At 34.0% G+C, this 17,259-nt stretch overlaps 4 protein-coding genes and 1 non-coding gene across 5 annotated transcripts; all 5 read right to left on the bottom strand.

Annotated features, from left to right (window-relative positions):
- Window positions 1-40: 40 nt before the first annotated feature.
- TRNAL-UAG (transfer RNA leucine (anticodon UAG)) lies at window positions 41-120 on the bottom strand. Its single transcript has one exon. It is a non-coding gene; the product is annotated as a tRNA-Leu (tRNA).
- Window positions 121-307: 187 nt separating this feature from the next.
- LOC108855933 (uncharacterized protein At4g18257) lies at window positions 308-2,019 on the bottom strand. The gene is made up of 3 exons (XM_018629863.2): window positions 1,713-2,019; window positions 836-1,165; window positions 308-694 (listed from the first exon to the last, which is right to left on the bottom strand). Exons 1-3 carry the CDS (start codon window positions 1,988-1,990, stop codon window positions 514-516), a joined length of 789 nt encoding a protein of 262 aa, XP_018485365.1. The 5' UTR covers window positions 1,991-2,019; the 3' UTR covers window positions 308-513.
- Window positions 2,020-2,386: 367 nt separating this feature from the next.
- On the bottom strand, window positions 2,387-4,327 carry LOC108855932 (cytochrome b561 domain-containing protein At4g18260). The gene is made up of 4 exons (XM_018629862.2): window positions 4,047-4,327; window positions 3,713-3,877; window positions 3,025-3,173; window positions 2,387-2,935 (listed from the first exon to the last, which is right to left on the bottom strand). The coding sequence occupies exons 1-4, from the start codon at window positions 4,188-4,190 to the stop codon at window positions 2,545-2,547; spliced, it is 849 nt and encodes a 282-aa protein (XP_018485364.2). The 5' UTR covers window positions 4,191-4,327; the 3' UTR covers window positions 2,387-2,544.
- Window positions 4,328-5,759: 1,432 nt separating this feature from the next.
- LOC108848751 (phospho-N-acetylmuramoyl-pentapeptide-transferase homolog) lies at window positions 5,760-8,355 on the bottom strand. Its single transcript, XM_018622188.2, has 8 exons — window positions 8,073-8,355; window positions 7,907-7,990; window positions 7,655-7,812; window positions 7,140-7,587; window positions 6,985-7,049; window positions 6,604-6,800; window positions 6,303-6,511; window positions 5,760-6,224 (listed from the first exon to the last, which is right to left on the bottom strand). The coding sequence occupies exons 1-8, from the start codon at window positions 8,205-8,207 to the stop codon at window positions 6,042-6,044; spliced, it is 1,479 nt and encodes a 492-aa protein (XP_018477690.2). The 5' UTR covers window positions 8,208-8,355; the 3' UTR covers window positions 5,760-6,041.
- A 1,317-nt stretch (window positions 8,356-9,672) lies between these two features.
- On the bottom strand, window positions 9,673-11,916 carry LOC108851895 (glucan endo-1,3-beta-glucosidase 14). Its single transcript, XM_018625370.2, has 4 exons — window positions 11,673-11,916; window positions 11,202-11,538; window positions 10,084-10,792; window positions 9,673-9,992 (listed from the first exon to the last, which is right to left on the bottom strand). The coding sequence occupies exons 1-4, from the start codon at window positions 11,809-11,811 to the stop codon at window positions 9,918-9,920; spliced, it is 1,260 nt and encodes a 419-aa protein (XP_018480872.2). The 5' UTR covers window positions 11,812-11,916; the 3' UTR covers window positions 9,673-9,917.
- Window positions 11,917-17,259: the final 5,343 nt, after the last annotated feature.

Below are 17,259 nucleotides of genomic sequence, written 5' to 3'. Positions count from 1 at the left end.
TGAAAACATCCTTTACAACAAACAAAAATGAAAAACAAATTGACAGCTGTGGGATTTGAACCCACGCCCTTTCGGACCAGAGCCTAAATCTGGCGCCTTAGACCACTCGGCCAAACTGTCATTTGGTTAACTCAGTGTTGTTAATTTTATAAATCTATTGAATTCATTTGGAGCACAGTATACACCTGAAATCTGTAATGGACATTTTATAACGAAACAACCTGTTGTGTAGTACAGATTTAAAACTTAAAAGCATCAATCATAGCTACAATGCAAAAGAATTGTTTCTTTTTCTTTTTTGAGATTGGAAAACAAAAATTTTACTTACTCTTTACAAAAGAACATACTAGTCACAAATACAATATAAAAGCTATCCATCTAATCGAACTTAAAATTGATACTCATTCAAATAAGTCTGATGTTTCTTTGATCAGCTTAATTACCTTTTTCTGGGATTTATGTATCTCCCAAGTCATTAAAAGCTTGGCAAAGTAAAAAAACACATCAAATAAATCAAATTTTCCCCTCATCTTGTTGCTGCGGTTGTTGTTGTTGCTGAGCTTTAAGTTTCTCGAGCTGCTTCCGAAGATAAGCTTGCTTGAGTTTCTCCCGACGATTTGTTGCCTGCTCTTGTCTCCTTTGCTTCAACTCTGTTGCCTTTTCTCTCGCTTGATTCACTTCTTGATGAACCTCTCTGCAAAAACAAAATTTGCATTACTAATCAGATATATATAATATATGTATATATATGTTGATTCGCTTTATAAAAGCAGAGGACTTATCAATTCCTTCTCGGACATAACTAAACGGAGAACAAGGAGAGACAACAATCTACCTGACCATACGCACGTGTTGACTTATATCAGCTGTCTCAACCGCACGTCCGAGCCCGGCAAATTTGGTGCTAAACAGCAGCGAACCATCATCCTCACCATCTGCTTTTAAATCCTCAGGTGGTGCCGAAATGGAAATGTTACTAGTCCTTGGTGCTTGTAAATCTTCCCCATGTTCTGTTCCTTTCCTGAAGAAATCAACACAGTACTTCTCCTCGGCTTCTTCATCCGAAAGCTCCCCCCTTGCAAGCTTCTCATATAACTGAGCCTTCTTCTCCAACGCAGCGTAGCTAACTGCTCCGTCTTTAACCGCTTTAAGCTCGATCTTGTCCCTGCACTTCCCACATTCAAAAGCAAACTATTTGAATCCAGAACCAAGTCCTATCGTCTTAAATAAGTTCATCTAACTTGTGATTCTTCTACAACATGCCTAAGTTTCATACTTTTCTGCTTAATCTAAGTTCAATTTCATATAAATCAATCTAATTAGGCTTGGAAACTCGATTATCGTCCAATCTTATTCGATTTGCATTATAAAAAAAAAAACTAATTCCCAAATCATCTAACTTGTGATTCTTCTACAACATGCTCAAGTTTCAAACTTTTCTGCTTAATTTAAGTTCAATTTCATATAAATCAATCTATTTAAGCTTGGAAGCTCGATTATCGTCCAATCTCATTCGATTTGAATTTTAAAACCCTAATTCCCAAATCATCTAACCTGAGATTCTTCTCCAACCTGCCCAAGTTTCATACTTTTTTTTTGCTTAATCCACGTCTAATCTTAATCGATTAACAAACCCTAATCTCGCATCATAAAACCCTAATTCACAAATCAAATTGGTAAGCAATTTCAAAAAAAGGAAGATTCAGACTCACTTGAGAGCTCGACCCTCGACGCCGGAGTTCTTCGCGGCGAAAGAATCTTTAGCGGCGATCCTTTCCTTGGCGCGGTGGTACTGAGCATCGGATCCCGCGAAATCCTTCGTCTGCTTAGCTTCTTCCTGAGACTTGTAGAGCTGAGCCTTGAGCTCCATGATCGAGGAAGGACCCACGCCTTCGATGGCGCGGTGTTTCTTCGGCATGATGGAAGATTCCGTTATCCATCCCAGCGATTCGACTACCACTCTCATCTTTGTCTCCTCTTCGCCTCCCATTCTTCTTCTTCTTCTTCGCTCTATGAATCTGTACAATACAGAGTTTGACGATAAACTAATTATAATCATATTAATGACGTTGGGCCTTTTTGCCTACTAATGGGCCTCTCTTTGTTTATTTAGGCCCAATATTTATCCCGCGTCATGCGTCTCATGACTGACGTCACCTCCCAACAACAAAAAAGTACTGTAAATTTTTATTTTATTTATTTATTTGTTAAGTTGATTAACTTGGTGCTAAATCTTCAGCAATTCACCAAATCTGGACCCCTCAATAAGAAAGAATATATATCCTATATTTTCATTTTTCACTTTAAACGACTTTTTCTGATCTCTTTCTTTTATCATGTTACAGAGATTAAACTATTCAAATAAAAGTATATACTAAAAGAAAACAAAACAAAGACTATACTTACAAAATTCTCAAGAAAAAAAACATACAAACGGAAGCAAATCCAATAGTATATGTCATAAAAATATTTAAAATAAAATATGATACTGAGGATCACATCCAAAAAAAAAAATCAAATCCTTATATAGTTGATCTTGACCAATCAAATCAGTTTAAACAGATTCACAAGTGCATTACTCTTGCGACAAGGCTGAGGAACCATGACCTTTTGTTCTTGATCATTTCTTGTTACCACTTGAATAGTTTGGTCATTACTTCTTCCATTCGTGTCAGTATTTTGATGATGATCCAATTCATCAATAACCACTCTTTGCTTTTGAAAATGTTCCAATTTGTCTTGAATTAGATAGAAGAGAACAAGACAAGAGAGTTGAGCTGTGAACAAGATTGTCCAAATACTTGAGTCTCTACTTGAAGATGTCTTCTTTTGGTAAGCTCTTATGCCTGTGTATACGTTTATTATGCCAACTACTGACACTATTGTTCCAAGAATCCAATGCAATAAAAACCATTTCAACCTCCTTTTGCTCCCTCTACAATGCAGCCGATAATATCGCGAGAAGTGTGAGAACTGAGGCATGGATAGATACATATAAATGGTGTTTTATGTACGTATATGTACCTAGAGGGCCTGAAGATACCGGTCAAGAATTGGAGCCACATGGCAACATAAAGAGCCAGGCCAAGTCTTTGATGGTTGTTGTTAAAGGAGTTCTCCAATGTTCTTAAAGACATTATAGCTCCTATTGTTGCCAAAACCACTGCTAGTATCTGCTCATATATAACGTAAGAGAAAAAAATTTATACAATCTCATATAAGTAAAATCTTGTATTTTATGTGTGTGTGCATATATATGTACTGATGATGGATTCGAGTATGTGTGTAAGAAAACAAAGAGTGTAATCATAGTGTGTACTTCATTTCCCTTAATATTTAAGAAACCATGATCAGCTATAGAAATTTCAAGAAGCATTTCCTTCTTAAGCTATCTATCTGAAATTATTTCAGTGCATATGTATCTAGCTGTTGAAATTGAGTAAATGTAAGACTAATATGAGTGCTTCTTGATCTTCAATTTAAAAATAGTATTTCCCTTATTTAAAAGTTTTACCCCTTATATATATAGCATATTTAATATTATGTTTATAGTGGAGAAAATGATTAAAGTGAGATGTCATCATGAGTTCAAACTAAAGATTTGAAATATTTTTCCACATATTATATTGTAGAATGATACAATCTCTTAACAATAATTTACATTTTCCATCATTATAAACATTTATGAGGGGATGGATACTAATTAAATTACCTGGAAAATGACATGAAGGTAGAAGAACACTTTTACATTTCTTCCATTTTCATTAGCTTTATTGGCCATTCTAATGAAGAGAATCCCCATTGGCATAAGAAATCCCATTGAAGCCCATAAGAGAATGCCATGAAGCTTTATGCTGGTAATCATTTGATTACTCAACTGTCATTCAAAATTAAGATAATGGTTCAGTTAATGGTTAAAACTTAAAACTAGTAGCAAATACATTCAAAAATATTATTAGCTAAAAATATGTATCCAAATGTACTGAGAATCATATAATATATAAGCTTGTATAAATGAGGAAGCAAGAACCAGTTAAATTATGTACCAGGGATCCGTTGTTCTTGCGATGGCTTGGTGAATGGTTATCAATGGTGACGTCAAGAGATGAACAGATGACAAATGGTGAAGCAGAGGATAGATAGAAGATAACGGAAACCAAAACAGTCCCTAAAGATGTGGAGATTTTCATTCTGATCTTAATTACACTACTAGCTCACCACACTAAGAAAACAAACACTCTCTAAAACTCTCTTTAACTCTCTCTCTCTCTCTCTCTCTCTCTCTCTCTCTCTCTCTCTCTCTCTCTCTCTCTCTCTCTCTCTCTCTCTCTCTCTCTCTCTCTCTCTCTCTCTCTCTCTAAATCAGTTCATTACTCTGAGAAATTAAGAAAGACCCGTGATATATATATATATATATATATATATATATATATATATACAAACGCTTATTACTGAGGTAAACGGTGCATATGGTGATGATGAGAGAGAGAGACAAATAAAGAATAATATGCATGTGATTGCTGGTGCAAAAGAGGCTTTAATGGAATGATTTGAAGGCTTAGCTAGTTAAAGAAATCATATTCAATTTGTTCATGGAGGGATGGGCCAAATTCATATGATCATCATAATAATAATTTTCTTTGATTTCATAAATTCAATCACCAAATCCAAGATACCATCCAACATAATCATTGTCATTATATAACAAAGTCAAAAAGAGATAAAATAAAAAGTAGGAAAGTATATTTATTGGCTTGGTGATTTCAACTTGCATATCTTCATGTAATTGAATCATGATCACATCCCCTTTTCTTCTTGACAACTTAGTATATGCGCACAAATATGTAAAAGATAACATCAAGAGATACTTCCATGATATCACACTTGATATTCACGATGTGTATCGCTCTGATACGTACAATAGTAACGGGCCAAGGCCCAGACTATCTCTTTTATTAATGCATAATCAGTTGATCAAAAAAAAGGAAAGAGATGGAGGAGTCTAGGTTTACTAATTAGAGAAGATTCCTAAAACAGAACGATAGACATCGTGAACATTAAGTATGTGATCATGGGAGTATGGGGTATTTTACACCACTCAGTCTCTTACATGTGAGATTTTGGACTTTATGTGTTACCAAAGAGAATACATTAATAGTTTTAGCTTTTCAATTTGGTCCCATAAGCAACCAAATAATCCACTTCTTCTTGGCTCCAATGATGTAAATTATGATCATAGATTTGTAGGCTGTTTTGCAAAATTTCTTGGTATGTAAGTTATAACAAATCTTATTAGAATAAGAGAATTTTTTTTTTCTAGTTAAAAAGTTCACTGATATGTTTATGTAGGATAAAGAGTATTCATTAATCTATCTATGCAATGTGCACATTACTGAGATAGATTCCATCTTTCACAATAAGATTTCAGAAAGTGTAGCAACGTCATTAAATAGTTAGTTTACTACATATTACATCTTGTAGTTTTAGTTTCAAAATATAGATAAGTTGCATCAAAATGGCATTTTCTTGGCCAAAGAATATATGTTCTTTGAAAAAAAATGAATTAGCACTTTAGAGAGAGTTTTGTCTACGTCTTCACTATTATTGTTCTCAGAACATTATAATTCCATTTTTAATTGAAGAAATATATAATTATTATATAAGCATAAACATATGAATGGAATTTACTTTTTTGTTTCATTTTCATGTTTTCGTCTGTTTGAGTGTTCAAAAGTTGCAAGTGACATAGAAGTTGGCAGTAAAGTTTTAAATGGTAATCTCAGTCAGATCAGAATTTTGCGGAGATAACAAAATGCAAAGCTACTTTTGGAAATGATTGCAAATGCATGAGTAAAAAAAAGTCTCTGCTTCCATCGACTAAAACACCAACCAAACTATATATGCTTGCACCTAATTAACTTTTTGGTAGGCAATCAGTCTATTTTATATCAACTTTTTTCGTTTCAACTTTTTCTCGCTTTAAAGAATTTAAGAAAACAAAAAACTGTGTAGAGATCCGAAGGGTAAGAAGAAAAGAAAAGTTAAGCAGAGATAAGACCTACGTAAGCTGCTGAAAGAGAGAGCAAAGAAGATATAACATATGCCATTGTAACTATCATTGGCTCCTTCAAACCACTTAGCCTTAGGTGATGATGAAACGGCACCGTTTTGAAAACCCGACGGCCTCTTCCCTTCAAATGCTTAGTGGCTGAGTAAAACGCTACCTGCGTGACAAAACACACACACATACACATATATTTACATCATCAGCCGTGTAAAGGGTCTATTATTCTACTATTTACCTGAATAACGACAGAAGCAGCTTCCAAGATGGAAACACCAGAGGATATGAACAATGGCAAGAACATTCCAGAGCAAGCAGCCATTGCAGCCAAAGCTCCACCGATGGCCAATGATCCTGTACCTCCCATGGACACGGATGCTCTGTATCGATTGTGAAGTAGGAAACCAAAGCAAGCTCCAGCCATCGAAGCTCCGAATATAGAAAGATCTGGTCGCAAAGAAAAAACACACACTATCTTCACTTGAAATGTAATGTCTTTAAGATTTATGAAAGTAGATGATCATTAGGGACTGACTAACCAGAGCAAATAGGAAGAACTACTATTGCCATAGCAACGAAAGCCAAGGCAGCAATACCTCCAGCCAATCCATCGAGACCGTCGGTTGCTTTGAGTAAGTTCCCCATGGAAACGAAGTAGAACGATGTCAACAATAGGTAAAGTTTTCCCAAGCAAATGAGACCTCCTAATGGTGAAGGCAAAGGAACCAACATTTTCCTGCGGAAAAAAAATGTTATAATCAATAAGAATGTTATGAAAACATCTAAACAACCCAATCTATGAGTAGCTAACTGTGGTCTGGCTTTGATATAATCAATCATGTAGATTCTTTATTCTCATTGTAGGTTCATATGAAAGTGGATACGCGAGTTACCCTCATATTAGTTATAAGATGCTATACATGCCATAGGGAGATGATATGCTTGCACCCTCCAACCAAAACGCAAAGCATGTCCCGACTGCTCCCTGTGATTATTACATGCCGGTAGAACAAGTCAAGAAGATGAAAACGTCTATAAGCAAAAAAAAAAAAAAAATAGAATTAGTTAAAAGCACCTCCAAAAAAAGTTGTATCTTTGCAGATAAACCGTTACTATTATCATTGCAGAGGCTTAACGAGTCATCAACTAGACCAATCGCTGAAAACAAGACAGTAACAGCCGCCGCTCCAACGACTTCGATGGAAGAGAATTTAGTCATGGCTATTGCAACGAGAACACCAATGGGAACAAAGAACAAACCACCCATAGTGGGGATAGTTTGTCTGCGGCTATGTGTAACAACTAGCCCTAGTCTCCTGATAGGCTCATGCACTTTCATCCTGTCTAGCATTGGAACGCAAACGTAACCAGCCAAGGCGACTAAAACCGCCGAACTGAAGAAGGGGAGGGTCAAGAAATACGGAGGGAGAGGCAGTCTAACGATCTTCCAAGCGAAAGAGTCCATAAATAGAAGCAGCAGCGTCAAGAAGGCGAGAAGTCCCAAATTAATCCCGTATCTGATCCTGCAAACTTATAAAGAAATTATATTAAGTGGAAAAAAAAAATGAAACAAATAAAAGTTGAACGTGCCTGTGCTTTTTGCGGCCCTTGCGGAACTTTCCTAGCCTTTGAGCGGTTGTTTCAGTAACGACGTTGAGACCATACTCACCATCGCTCTCTTCGCCTTCACTGGAAGAAATGGAGTAGGCAGCGGCAAATATGTCACCGGAATCATAATCATATGAATCCTAGAGGAAAAAAAAATCAGAACATTTTTTTTAAGTCAAAAACCAGAGGAATGAAGGCTACTAATCAATCATTTTTTTGAGAGAAAAATGTTACGTCATCAAAGGCCTTGACTGACACAGAGCTATTATGTGCCATCATGATGATGCTGCTTCTACATCCATGTCTTGATACATTGAACTACATTGAAATATATTAAACATTAAGTATATTATTAGTTCCACAATAGTAACAGATCTTATGAGAATGTAGGGTAGAGTACCTTGAAAGAAGAGGGAGATCGAGAGTGGAGGACGCGAAGACGAGTGGCGGAGAGGAGAGGAAGCGATTCTAGAGATCGGAACGGATTCGGATGTTGGAATCTGTATGTGCTCCGACTCAACGGTATAGATCTCATCGCATCTCCTCGAGAAGGAAGAAGAATACGTTTCGGGTGAAGGTGTGGTCCAGTTCCGTGTGCTCTCGCTCCAACGAATCTCCGAGTTTTTTTTTCTTTTCTTCTGATTGCAAAACTAATCCTGTGAAAATGATATAATCCCAATCCTGAGAAAAGGTTTCTTTCCGACATTTAATACTCTGTGGCCACAAGTGACAAAAAAAAAAAAAAAAACTATGTGGCCACTGTCCACTGATTAAACCCACTCCTATAGCCCATGTCAAATTTGTTTTTTTGTCACCAACGCCCTAAAGCCCATGTGTTAATTATATCCAAATTTGGAGGATTTCTTCAAATTACAACCAAATTAAAGCCAATAAAAATTGACATATTTGCAAATACGAAATCGTATGTATTATAGTTAAAAATTAAAAAAATATATATATTTACTTGTAATTTTTAATCAATTAAAACTCACAAAAATGAATCGTAAACACCCAAAAAATAAAACACAGCTGAAATTAGCAGTTTTGTGTCGCTTAGTACAATTTATAAATAAAACACAACTGAAATTAGCAGTTTTATGTCGCTTAGTAAAATTTCTTGCCCTATTTAAAATTGTATAATGCATATTCCTTCTAGTTCTCTTCGTCCTTTGAAAAAGAAAAATAGAATATTTCATGTATAAGTTATAAATCTTTTCTGTTGTCTATCTCGTTTGTTTATGGAGGAGGAGAGTCTGGAACCCCTGTTCATTCTCCGGTCAGCCCAAATAGTTCGACCGGAAGGTCCAGCGGTGCAAGTGGTTCGGCTCATGGACCTAAATTAACTTAATGATTGGTGGTGGGGATCAACATTAGAAAGTGGTTATATATGGTTATGGTTTTGGCTCAGTTTCAACACCAGATGGAGGAAAAGGGACCGGATTTGGGTTTGGTTCTGGTTCAGGAACTGAGGTTGGGTTATTGTCAGGAGAGGAGGATCCACAGGCGGTGGCTCAGAGGGTGGAAATGGTGGAGCTTCTCCAGGTCGTAGAGAAAGAAGCATCTTCAACACATTTAATACATAAGACTGGAAAAGAAAACTAAATTACAATTATTATTGTATTGTATGAATACTACAAGCTTGATGCATAAATAAGGATCAGACGAATAATTAAATAGTTGGGCGTTTCCTCTGTATTATAGCTAAACCTGATGCATCTTTTGTTTTCTATGCAAAACTAGTGTGTTAATACAATATTTGATTTAATACTTACAAGATGATCATATGCGAATATGCAAAAGGCATAGAAGTATAGAAAACTATTGTTTTCTCATTTTCTTCTATTTTGTTTTTGTTTTTAATTGTGATTGTATTGTATATAAAGGAATTAATCAGCTATGTCATATATCTTGAACTAAAGAACAATATATGGTTGATTCTAAACCGTATTGTTCGTCTATTCTATGGCTAAGGGTCAAAGTAACACAAAGCTTTTGCCCCCAATATAAGTTTTTCTTGAACAATAAACTGCTTTTATTTATTTACATATTAATTTATCGATATGAGATATCCATAAGTCCAATGTACATGATAAGGACGACAAAAACATATAATTTAATTATCCACCGAGTTGATTGGAATATCAAATTAAATATGAAATTTGTATTTTATCGAACTTCAATAATTAAATTGTTTAGAAAAAATACTCTAACCAATCACGTTATTCTAGTCTCGATAACTTTCCGCCTAAAATAGTCTTGACATTACAACTTGAATCATCGCCGATATCAAAATTGTCCAATACTCCAAGGTCGTCTTTGCCTGTAGGAATAACAAAACATAAAATTCATTATTATACTTTTATTAATATTACACATCTAATGCCCTCAAAACCATTGAATAGTGATCGTACCTTAGTGGCATAAGATGAATACGTTACAGATTCTGAATTCGCAGTGGTAGTCGACATCGTAGAAAATCCCAAATTGTAAGCCAATGATCCATCGGGTCGAAATATACCATAATTTTTCTCTGAAGTAGGACCCGGTTTCATATCCTCGTTGAACAAGGCGAATATATAAACATCCAGCCTTGAATTGCGTCTGGCCGGAGTCCCTTCTCCGGCGAATTGTCTCATCATAAGATTCCTGTTATAAGTGGCAGCATTCGTAGGAGATGCTCCAACCTCTCCCGCATCTCCTTTTGAAGGCCACCCTGTTTCCGCGACCCTAACTTCTAAGTTACGGTACCCTAGTTTCGCAGCAGCATAAGCAACCGCATCAACTTGAGCATACATCATGTTGTCGTAATGTAGTCTTGTGTTGGGATCGGTCATACCGATGTTTCGGTTGAATAGGACGTAGTCGATGGGGATCTTGTTAGGGTTGTCTTTGTAGGCAAAGTAAGGGTAAGCATTTATCCAAAAAGGAGATTTCGTGGCGTCCAAGAATTGTAGAAGTTGTTGCATCACGGAGGAGACCTCTGGCTTGAAACTTCCGGCTGATGGAGGATAAGATTCAGCTAGGACAGCAAGAGAGCTAGGAGATGAGACTTCAATGTATCTATCTAAGCCTAGTTGAACCAAGGCTTTGTGGATGTTGATTACCGCCGGCATCATGTATCTATTACAAAAAGGAAAAAAAAGGAAGAAGCAAAGTTAGCATTATTGGACAAAAACTATTTCACCTACTTGAATAGAACAATATATATATAGTTTTGTAATTATATAATGTTGTTGCTTCTATAAAAACATATAAAAGTAACTTCAGTTGTATTATATGAACTCAAGTGTGTGAATCTAAGTTTTTTTTGTAAACAGTGTGAAGATAAGTTATTTTTGATAATTAGCTTTTTAATATATGGGATACGTCCCAAATTCGTATAGTTTAACCTTTTCTAAGACGTTTATAGTGGATAACATTATTAAAATCTCAGTGGAATTATGATAACATTTGAAAACAATGTAAAGATCCCAAAAAATGTAAAAATCTTATTGATTAAATATAATTAATTTGAGTCGAGACTAGTTACCCGATTAAACTAGAGTCTTCATCAGTGAAAAGCTCATTTCCGACCATGATTCCGGTGATCCTTGTCGCCGAAATATAGGGTTTGATGTGAGAATCCACCCATTGGAAAGCTTGTTGAGGATCTTGTAACAATGTTAAAACTTGATTTTCGATGGTGACGATGATCTCTATGTTTGAATTTGCGAAGGAAGTAAGAATTTGGGGATTAGTGTCGTAGATTCTTGTCTTGGTGATCCTTAGAGATCTCAAAAGGTTAATAACTTTGTCTGGTGAAGGCAAATTGTTCCCAACTTGTCCGTAATTGATGCCAAGAGACGTAGCTCTTTGTAGTATATTCCCTGCATTTATTTCCAATCAAAGAATCGGATTTTTTTTTTAAATTAGTGCCATGCAAAACCCTTTATAATATTAATAACGTACGAGACCAAATAAGGCAATCTAATGATTGATGATAAAAAAAAAATCAAATCACCTGAGAAAACAAGAGAAAGCATGAATAAGACATTACTGATATTAGGAAGCCTTGTGAATGTTCTTGATGTCATGTTTAAGAAGAGAGAGAGAGAGAGATAGTGAAGCTTTTGGATTTTAAGAAAGAGTAACCTGAACATATATATATATACTACACATGAAGGATGAAGCCAACCAAGTTGAAGAAGACTTTTCTCTGCTTGTTTGTTTATTTTCCACGTTTTTTATTTTCGTAAAATGAAATTGTTTAGTTTTGAAGTTTATGTTTTTTCGTAGCTGTTTAGCTTTGCCTTCCGTATTCTCATTTATATGCCTTTTTATACATTAAAGGCTTTCTTCAAACCAAAACGAGGGATTTCTTATTTAAAAATGATATATTAGGCTTCAAAATATTTATTTTCTATGTAAAATATGTTCTTTTAGATTTATGCAGACTTTATGACGATAAAATTTGCATGCACATGTATGGAAACACATTCTGTGTATTTTGTTTACATGTATTCGACAAGTTGTGCGACCGATTTGCAGCTTTGGGTTAAAAAGTGAGCAGAGTTATTAAATTTTTTTTGTAAAAGAGAGTTATTAAATTAACAAGAAAAAAAAAAAGAGCAAGAATGGGATACACGTAAGTGGACGTAATTGAAAATGGTAAAGTTTTCATAAAGTACCGAAAAAACTTTAAAAATTTGTTTCAATGAAGTTGGTTAGTCTGAATTCTGAAATAAAACAAACGTTTGCTCTCTCTATTTATATACTAAAAGCATATTCCACGATAATCCGGGAGAAAAAGCTATAATTTAAGTATATCACATAACAATAGCAAAACTGATCTAAACATGCTGCCTTTTTCTAAAAAATGCTAACTTTACCTCAGTTATTATAAATGTTTAGTCTTACAACGCCACTAAAGTAAACTCTAAAAAAATTAACCAATCATATTCATATGTATTAATAAAATTGTCGTATGTAAATACACGACTACACACACACATATATATATATAATATATATATATATATATATATATATATATATATTATATATATTATTTTTTTGAAAAATACATTTATATTTTTCTAAACTTAAGTATTAATTAATAACCGACACGGATTATTAGTCACAAAGAGTGGCTATTTCTTACAATTTTCAACTGTCATTATAATAATAATAATTATTAATAATATTATTATTATCATATTAATTATTTCTGTTATAATACTAATAATAATTATTATTATCCTTAGATTTCCAAGAAAATGCTCGTGTCGAATAGTTTAAAGCTAATTTCAAACGATTCGAAGAATAATAGTTTACATTTTCGCATGAATCTTGTGATAACAAGTGTATCCTAACTTTTTTTTGTAAATCTCTCGAGAGTCGAGACAAAAGTTACTTGGAGATCCGATGTGACTTGACGTGTCAAACGATTCAACGGTATACAGAGCCTCCCCGTTCTCCTAGTTTGTTTTTATGTTCTTTTCTTTTTTTGAGAAACGTTATTTGTTTTCGAATTTATTTTTACGTTTGCTTATAGTGTTCTAAATTCAAATCTCCCGGAGGAAATATATACATACAAAATCAAAATAACCGATATAAAAAAACAAATCTTTATTAATGTAGGTTAGATGAATTCGTTTTTATTAAACCTGAAAATAAAAAATAAAAAAGTGATCTAAATCATAAAGAAAGATTTCATCTAAAATTAAAGTTTTTTATGAAAACTGAAAAAGTATTCTTTTTAATTTAAACCTAAGTCAAAATCAAATCTGAACCAACAAATTTATTAATATTTAATTTTACTTTGGATGTGAATACTTATTAACCAAATTAAAACATCTGCAACCAAACCAAAATCAGGATTAAACACCATAATATATACATATATTGAAGGCAATAAACATATTCTGAAATGAAAACGAACCTAATCGTATATACGACGAACGTAGTAATTTAAATGCAGATTTAACGATATTTTGGTAACATATGGTACATTTTCTGTTTCAAAAAGAAAAACATATGATACATTTTCACCATATCCAATGTGAGAAAATCCTATTCCAATGTGAGAAAATTCTATTTTAACCACATGGTGGTGAGTTAGTGGTCTCGAGGGAACTTCAGCTCCAATACGGATCTGGTTTTGAAACTCTGTATGGTCATCCGGACTAGCGTTAAATTATAAAAATACGTATAGTATTTTGGATCTCGTGAGATTAGTCGGTTGACCTGGATCGCCGGATCCTCGTAGTTATCAAACAAAAAAAAGAGAAAATCCCTTTTTTTTTGTTTCTGAGGAGCCCAATATATATCTTTATTCGTCCAACAGAAAAGGTTGATGGCTTGATGCAATATAAATTTCTTTAACCGGGATTAAAATAATTCACCATCCATGTTAATTTGTTGGAATTTCTCCATCTTTTAGTATATTAAAGTTTGCATTATGCAAGCTAAGATTTGGAAGGCATTATGCAAGCTAAGGGATCTCGCGAGACCTTTTCTTCATTGTCAGGTTGGATCCGGCATTTCTGCAAGCTTATGGTTTGATAGTTGGACATCGGCAGGTCCTCTTATCGATCAGGTAGGCCCTAGTGGCCCAATGACAACCGGAATAGACATTAATGCTGTAGTGGCAGATGCTTTGACTGAAGATGGATGGGTGTTTGATCGTAGTAGAAGTAGAAGCCCGACCATTCAGTTTCTCAAGAATTGTATGCCTGATTCGCGCCCTATTATAAGCTCGGAAGCTGATGACACTTATGTTTGGTATGCGAATGGTCAAAATGGTGCAGGTAATGGTGCAGGTATTTTCTCTACCAGTGAGACTTGGAGAGCTCTATTCCCCTCTTCGGAGGTGGTTTTTTGGCATCAGGAGGTTTGGTTCTCTGGTCGGATCTCCAAGCATGCTTTTTTGACTTGGATAGCAGCAAGGGATAGAATTGTTACAAGGGATAGACTGATTAGATGGGGGCTGCAGGTCTCTCCGCACTGTGTGCTATGCGTGAGTGATATTGAAACAAGACAGCATCTATTTTTTGACTGTCCATTTAGTCATCAAGTATGGTCTTTTTTCACTTCAAAGCTCCATCTTCCCCCCCCCCCCTTTACCTTTTGAGGATGGTCTGCGATGGCTAAAAAACCCAGTCCGGGATGGTAATGTGAAGTTGATTGTGAAGTTGCTTCATCAGGCTTGTTTATATTTTATCTGGAAGGAAAGGAACGATCGGATCCATTCAGATAGTAGAAAAAGACCTGCAGTGATTATTGCTGAGATTAAACACCTGATAAGGTTGAGATTGGATCCCTTGGCGAGGGCACAACGCTTGCGTGAAGGAGAAGAGTCGGTATTAGCTACTTGGCTGAGAGTTTTTGCAGGGTAGAAACGGACTTGTTCTTGCGCTGCTTGTTCAGAGTTTGTCAGCCTGGGTTCGAGTCAGCATTGCTAAAAGTGAAGAGTAAGTGCAGAGTAAGTAAAGATTTAGGATTTTTTTTTCTCTGTTTTAGCCCGTTTGTGGGCGTTTTTTTGTTATTGTTTGTTTTTGTAATGTTTTTATCTTTAATAAATGGAAATTTAGAGTAAAAAAAAAAAAAGTTTGCGCTTTCTGTAGCGCATACTCGTTTTATTAATATCGCTGTAGTAGATTGTTGATATGTGCTTAATGAGTTAATGTTGAGGGACTCTGAAAACAAAAGAAGACAATTTTGTTTGTGTGTGTTTACAATACGTAAGAGCCATGGAGTAAGAGGAGAAACTTTTGAGTTCATCCTTAAGGTGAATTTATAAGTCTATCAACCAATAGAATTTAATTATTTTAGATTCAGTATACTTTCAAAAGGAAAACAAAAGAATAATAATTTATCAAATTCTACTATAATTTAAAAATAAATAAAATATAGTATTAGCTATCGAAAAGAAAAGGGAAATTTTATTACTGTTAACGCCGTCATAAAAAACTAAATCTTAAATTCTAAAATTTTGGATAAATCTTAAACTTTTGGATAAATAATAAATTTTAAATCTTAAATATTGTAAATTAAATCTTAATAACATTAAACTCCAAATCTTTAACCATAAATCTTAAACCTTGGACAAATCTTAAACTCTAGAGTTTATGATTTATTTACGAGTTCATAGTTTACTTAAGGGTTTAGTGTTTAGCATTCAGATAAAAATACATAAAATAATAACAGTTTTTGAAAAAAAAAAAATTTAATGCCGTCAGCAAAATAGTAAATCCTAAATTTTGAGTAAACCATGAACATTTGGATAAATCATAAATTTAGTGTTTAAGATTTATCCAAAAGTTTAGAATTTAGGGTTAAAGATTTAGAGTTTAGTGTTACTAAAATTTAGTTTTTAATATTTAAGATTTAAAGTTTAGAATTTAACTAAAAGTTTAAAGTTTATCCAAAGATTTATGGTTTATGATTTAGTGTTTTGCTGACGGTATTAATAATATTAAAATTCTTTTTGGTAATTACTATTATTTTTTATTTATTTTAAAGACATGATATAATTTGAGAAATTCTTATTTTTTTGTTTTTTTTTTAAAGATATTGAATCTAAAATAATTAAATTTTATTGGTACAACCTACAGGGGATTGAATCCAAAAATTTCTCGAGCAAGAGTAGTAGGTTAACAAAACTAAAATAAATGGGTCAATTGCTATAACGTTGCTAAGACTTGTGGCTGTCGGTCATTTTCAACCATCCGTAATACTTAATCACTTGATATTATAAGACCCTACAAAAGAAATTAATTTAAGCTAGAGGAAAAGTCTCTCACACAAACAAGCAGGCACGAGCATGGATCGAATATTTAGGTTTTTGAAAATATTTGTGATTTGCTTCGTATGTTATCTAATTTTCGATTTGCTTTACTTCGACAAAGTACTAATATTCGAAAAACGGATTTTTGGAAAATAAATAGGTATTTATGAATATTTATGAATACTTACAGATTCATATATTTTGATTAATACAAATAATCTTAAATATCCAATACAACTTTGTTTTGTAAAATATATTTTTGCATGATATATAAGATAATTAAAGGAATAGTGAATCTATAAAGTTGCCTACAAATTTGATTTTTTGTGGATATTGGATAAGGATTAACAGCCAAGATTTTATGCAGAAGAAAAGAAACCTTCGAAATGCAAAAAAAAACTTTATAATGCAAGAGAGAAAGTAAAGGCTCGACGATATAGACTGCTTTTTTGATAACCAGTAAACATCGTGCATGCATGGCTAAAAGCTTTTACGTGTGCTTTTTTCTTTTTACTATTATAAATCAACTTTATTATACTATATTCAAATTGTTTTTTTTTTCATTTATGACGCGCATACGTAAAAAGGGCCTTAATCTATGTGTATGTTTCTCCTTTTTCCGCAACCTTTTGTGGTATCAACGAAAAAGAAAATGAGAGTTTCTAAACATTTATATAAACTAATAAAAGTATGTAACTTGGGTCCGATATTAATGGATAAGACACGTCAGACAGTGGAAATTGTATTGAAGTTCAAATGTAGTCGTCTTGTCTTACGTCATGACATATTAGTATTACACGTTTGTTATCATAACGAGAAA

The sequence above is a fragment of the Raphanus sativus genome, chromosome 4 (assembly GCF_000801105.2).
Source record: "Raphanus sativus cultivar WK10039 chromosome 4, ASM80110v3, whole genome shotgun sequence".
Taxonomy (NCBI): Eukaryota; Viridiplantae; Streptophyta; class Magnoliopsida; order Brassicales; family Brassicaceae; genus Raphanus; species Raphanus sativus.
This window is presented reverse-complemented; position numbering and strand designations above follow the sequence as displayed.

Coding starts and splice junctions, on each gene's coding strand:
- LOC108855932 (XM_018629862.2), bottom strand. CDS start 4,190: ATGAAAATCTCCACATCTTTAGGGACTGTTTTGGTTTCCGTTATCTTC. Junction 3,174..3,712: donor ACCTTCATGTCATTTTCCAG/GTAATTTAATTA, acceptor ATATATGAGCAG/ATACTAGCAGTGGTTTTGGC. Junction 2,936..3,024: donor GGTATCTTCAGGCCCTCTAG/GTACATATACGT, acceptor GCTGCATTGTAG/AGGGAGCAAAAGGAGGTTGA.
- LOC108851895 (XM_018625370.2), bottom strand. CDS start 11,811: ATGTTCAGGTTACTCTTTCTTAAAATCCAAAAGCTTCACTATCTCTCT. Junction 11,539..11,672: donor GCTTTCTCTTGTTTTCTCAG/GTGATTTGATTT, acceptor AAATAAATGCAG/GGAATATACTACAAAGAGCT. Junction 9,993..10,083: donor ATTCATCTTATGCCACTAAG/GTACGATCACTA, acceptor TTATTCCTACAG/GCAAAGACGACCTTGGAGTA.
- LOC108848751 (XM_018622188.2), bottom strand. CDS start 8,207: ATGAGATCTATACCGTTGAGTCGGAGCACATACAGATTCCAACATCCG. Junction 7,991..8,072: donor GATCTCCCTCTTCTTTCAAG/GTACTCTACCCT, acceptor ATTTCAATGTAG/TTCAATGTATCAAGACATGG. Junction 7,813..7,906: donor CAGTCAAGGCCTTTGATGAC/GTAACATTTTTC, acceptor TTTTTCCTCTAG/GATTCATATGATTATGATTC.
- LOC108855933 (XM_018629863.2), bottom strand. CDS start 1,990: ATGGGAGGCGAAGAGGAGACAAAGATGAGAGTGGTAGTCGAATCGCTG. Junction 1,166..1,712: donor GTCGAGGGTCGAGCTCTCAA/GTGAGTCTGAAT, acceptor TGGGAAGTGCAG/GGACAAGATCGAGCTTAAAG. Junction 695..835: donor CAACACGTGCGTATGGTCAG/GTAGATTGTTGT, acceptor TTGTTTTTGCAG/AGAGGTTCATCAAGAAGTGA.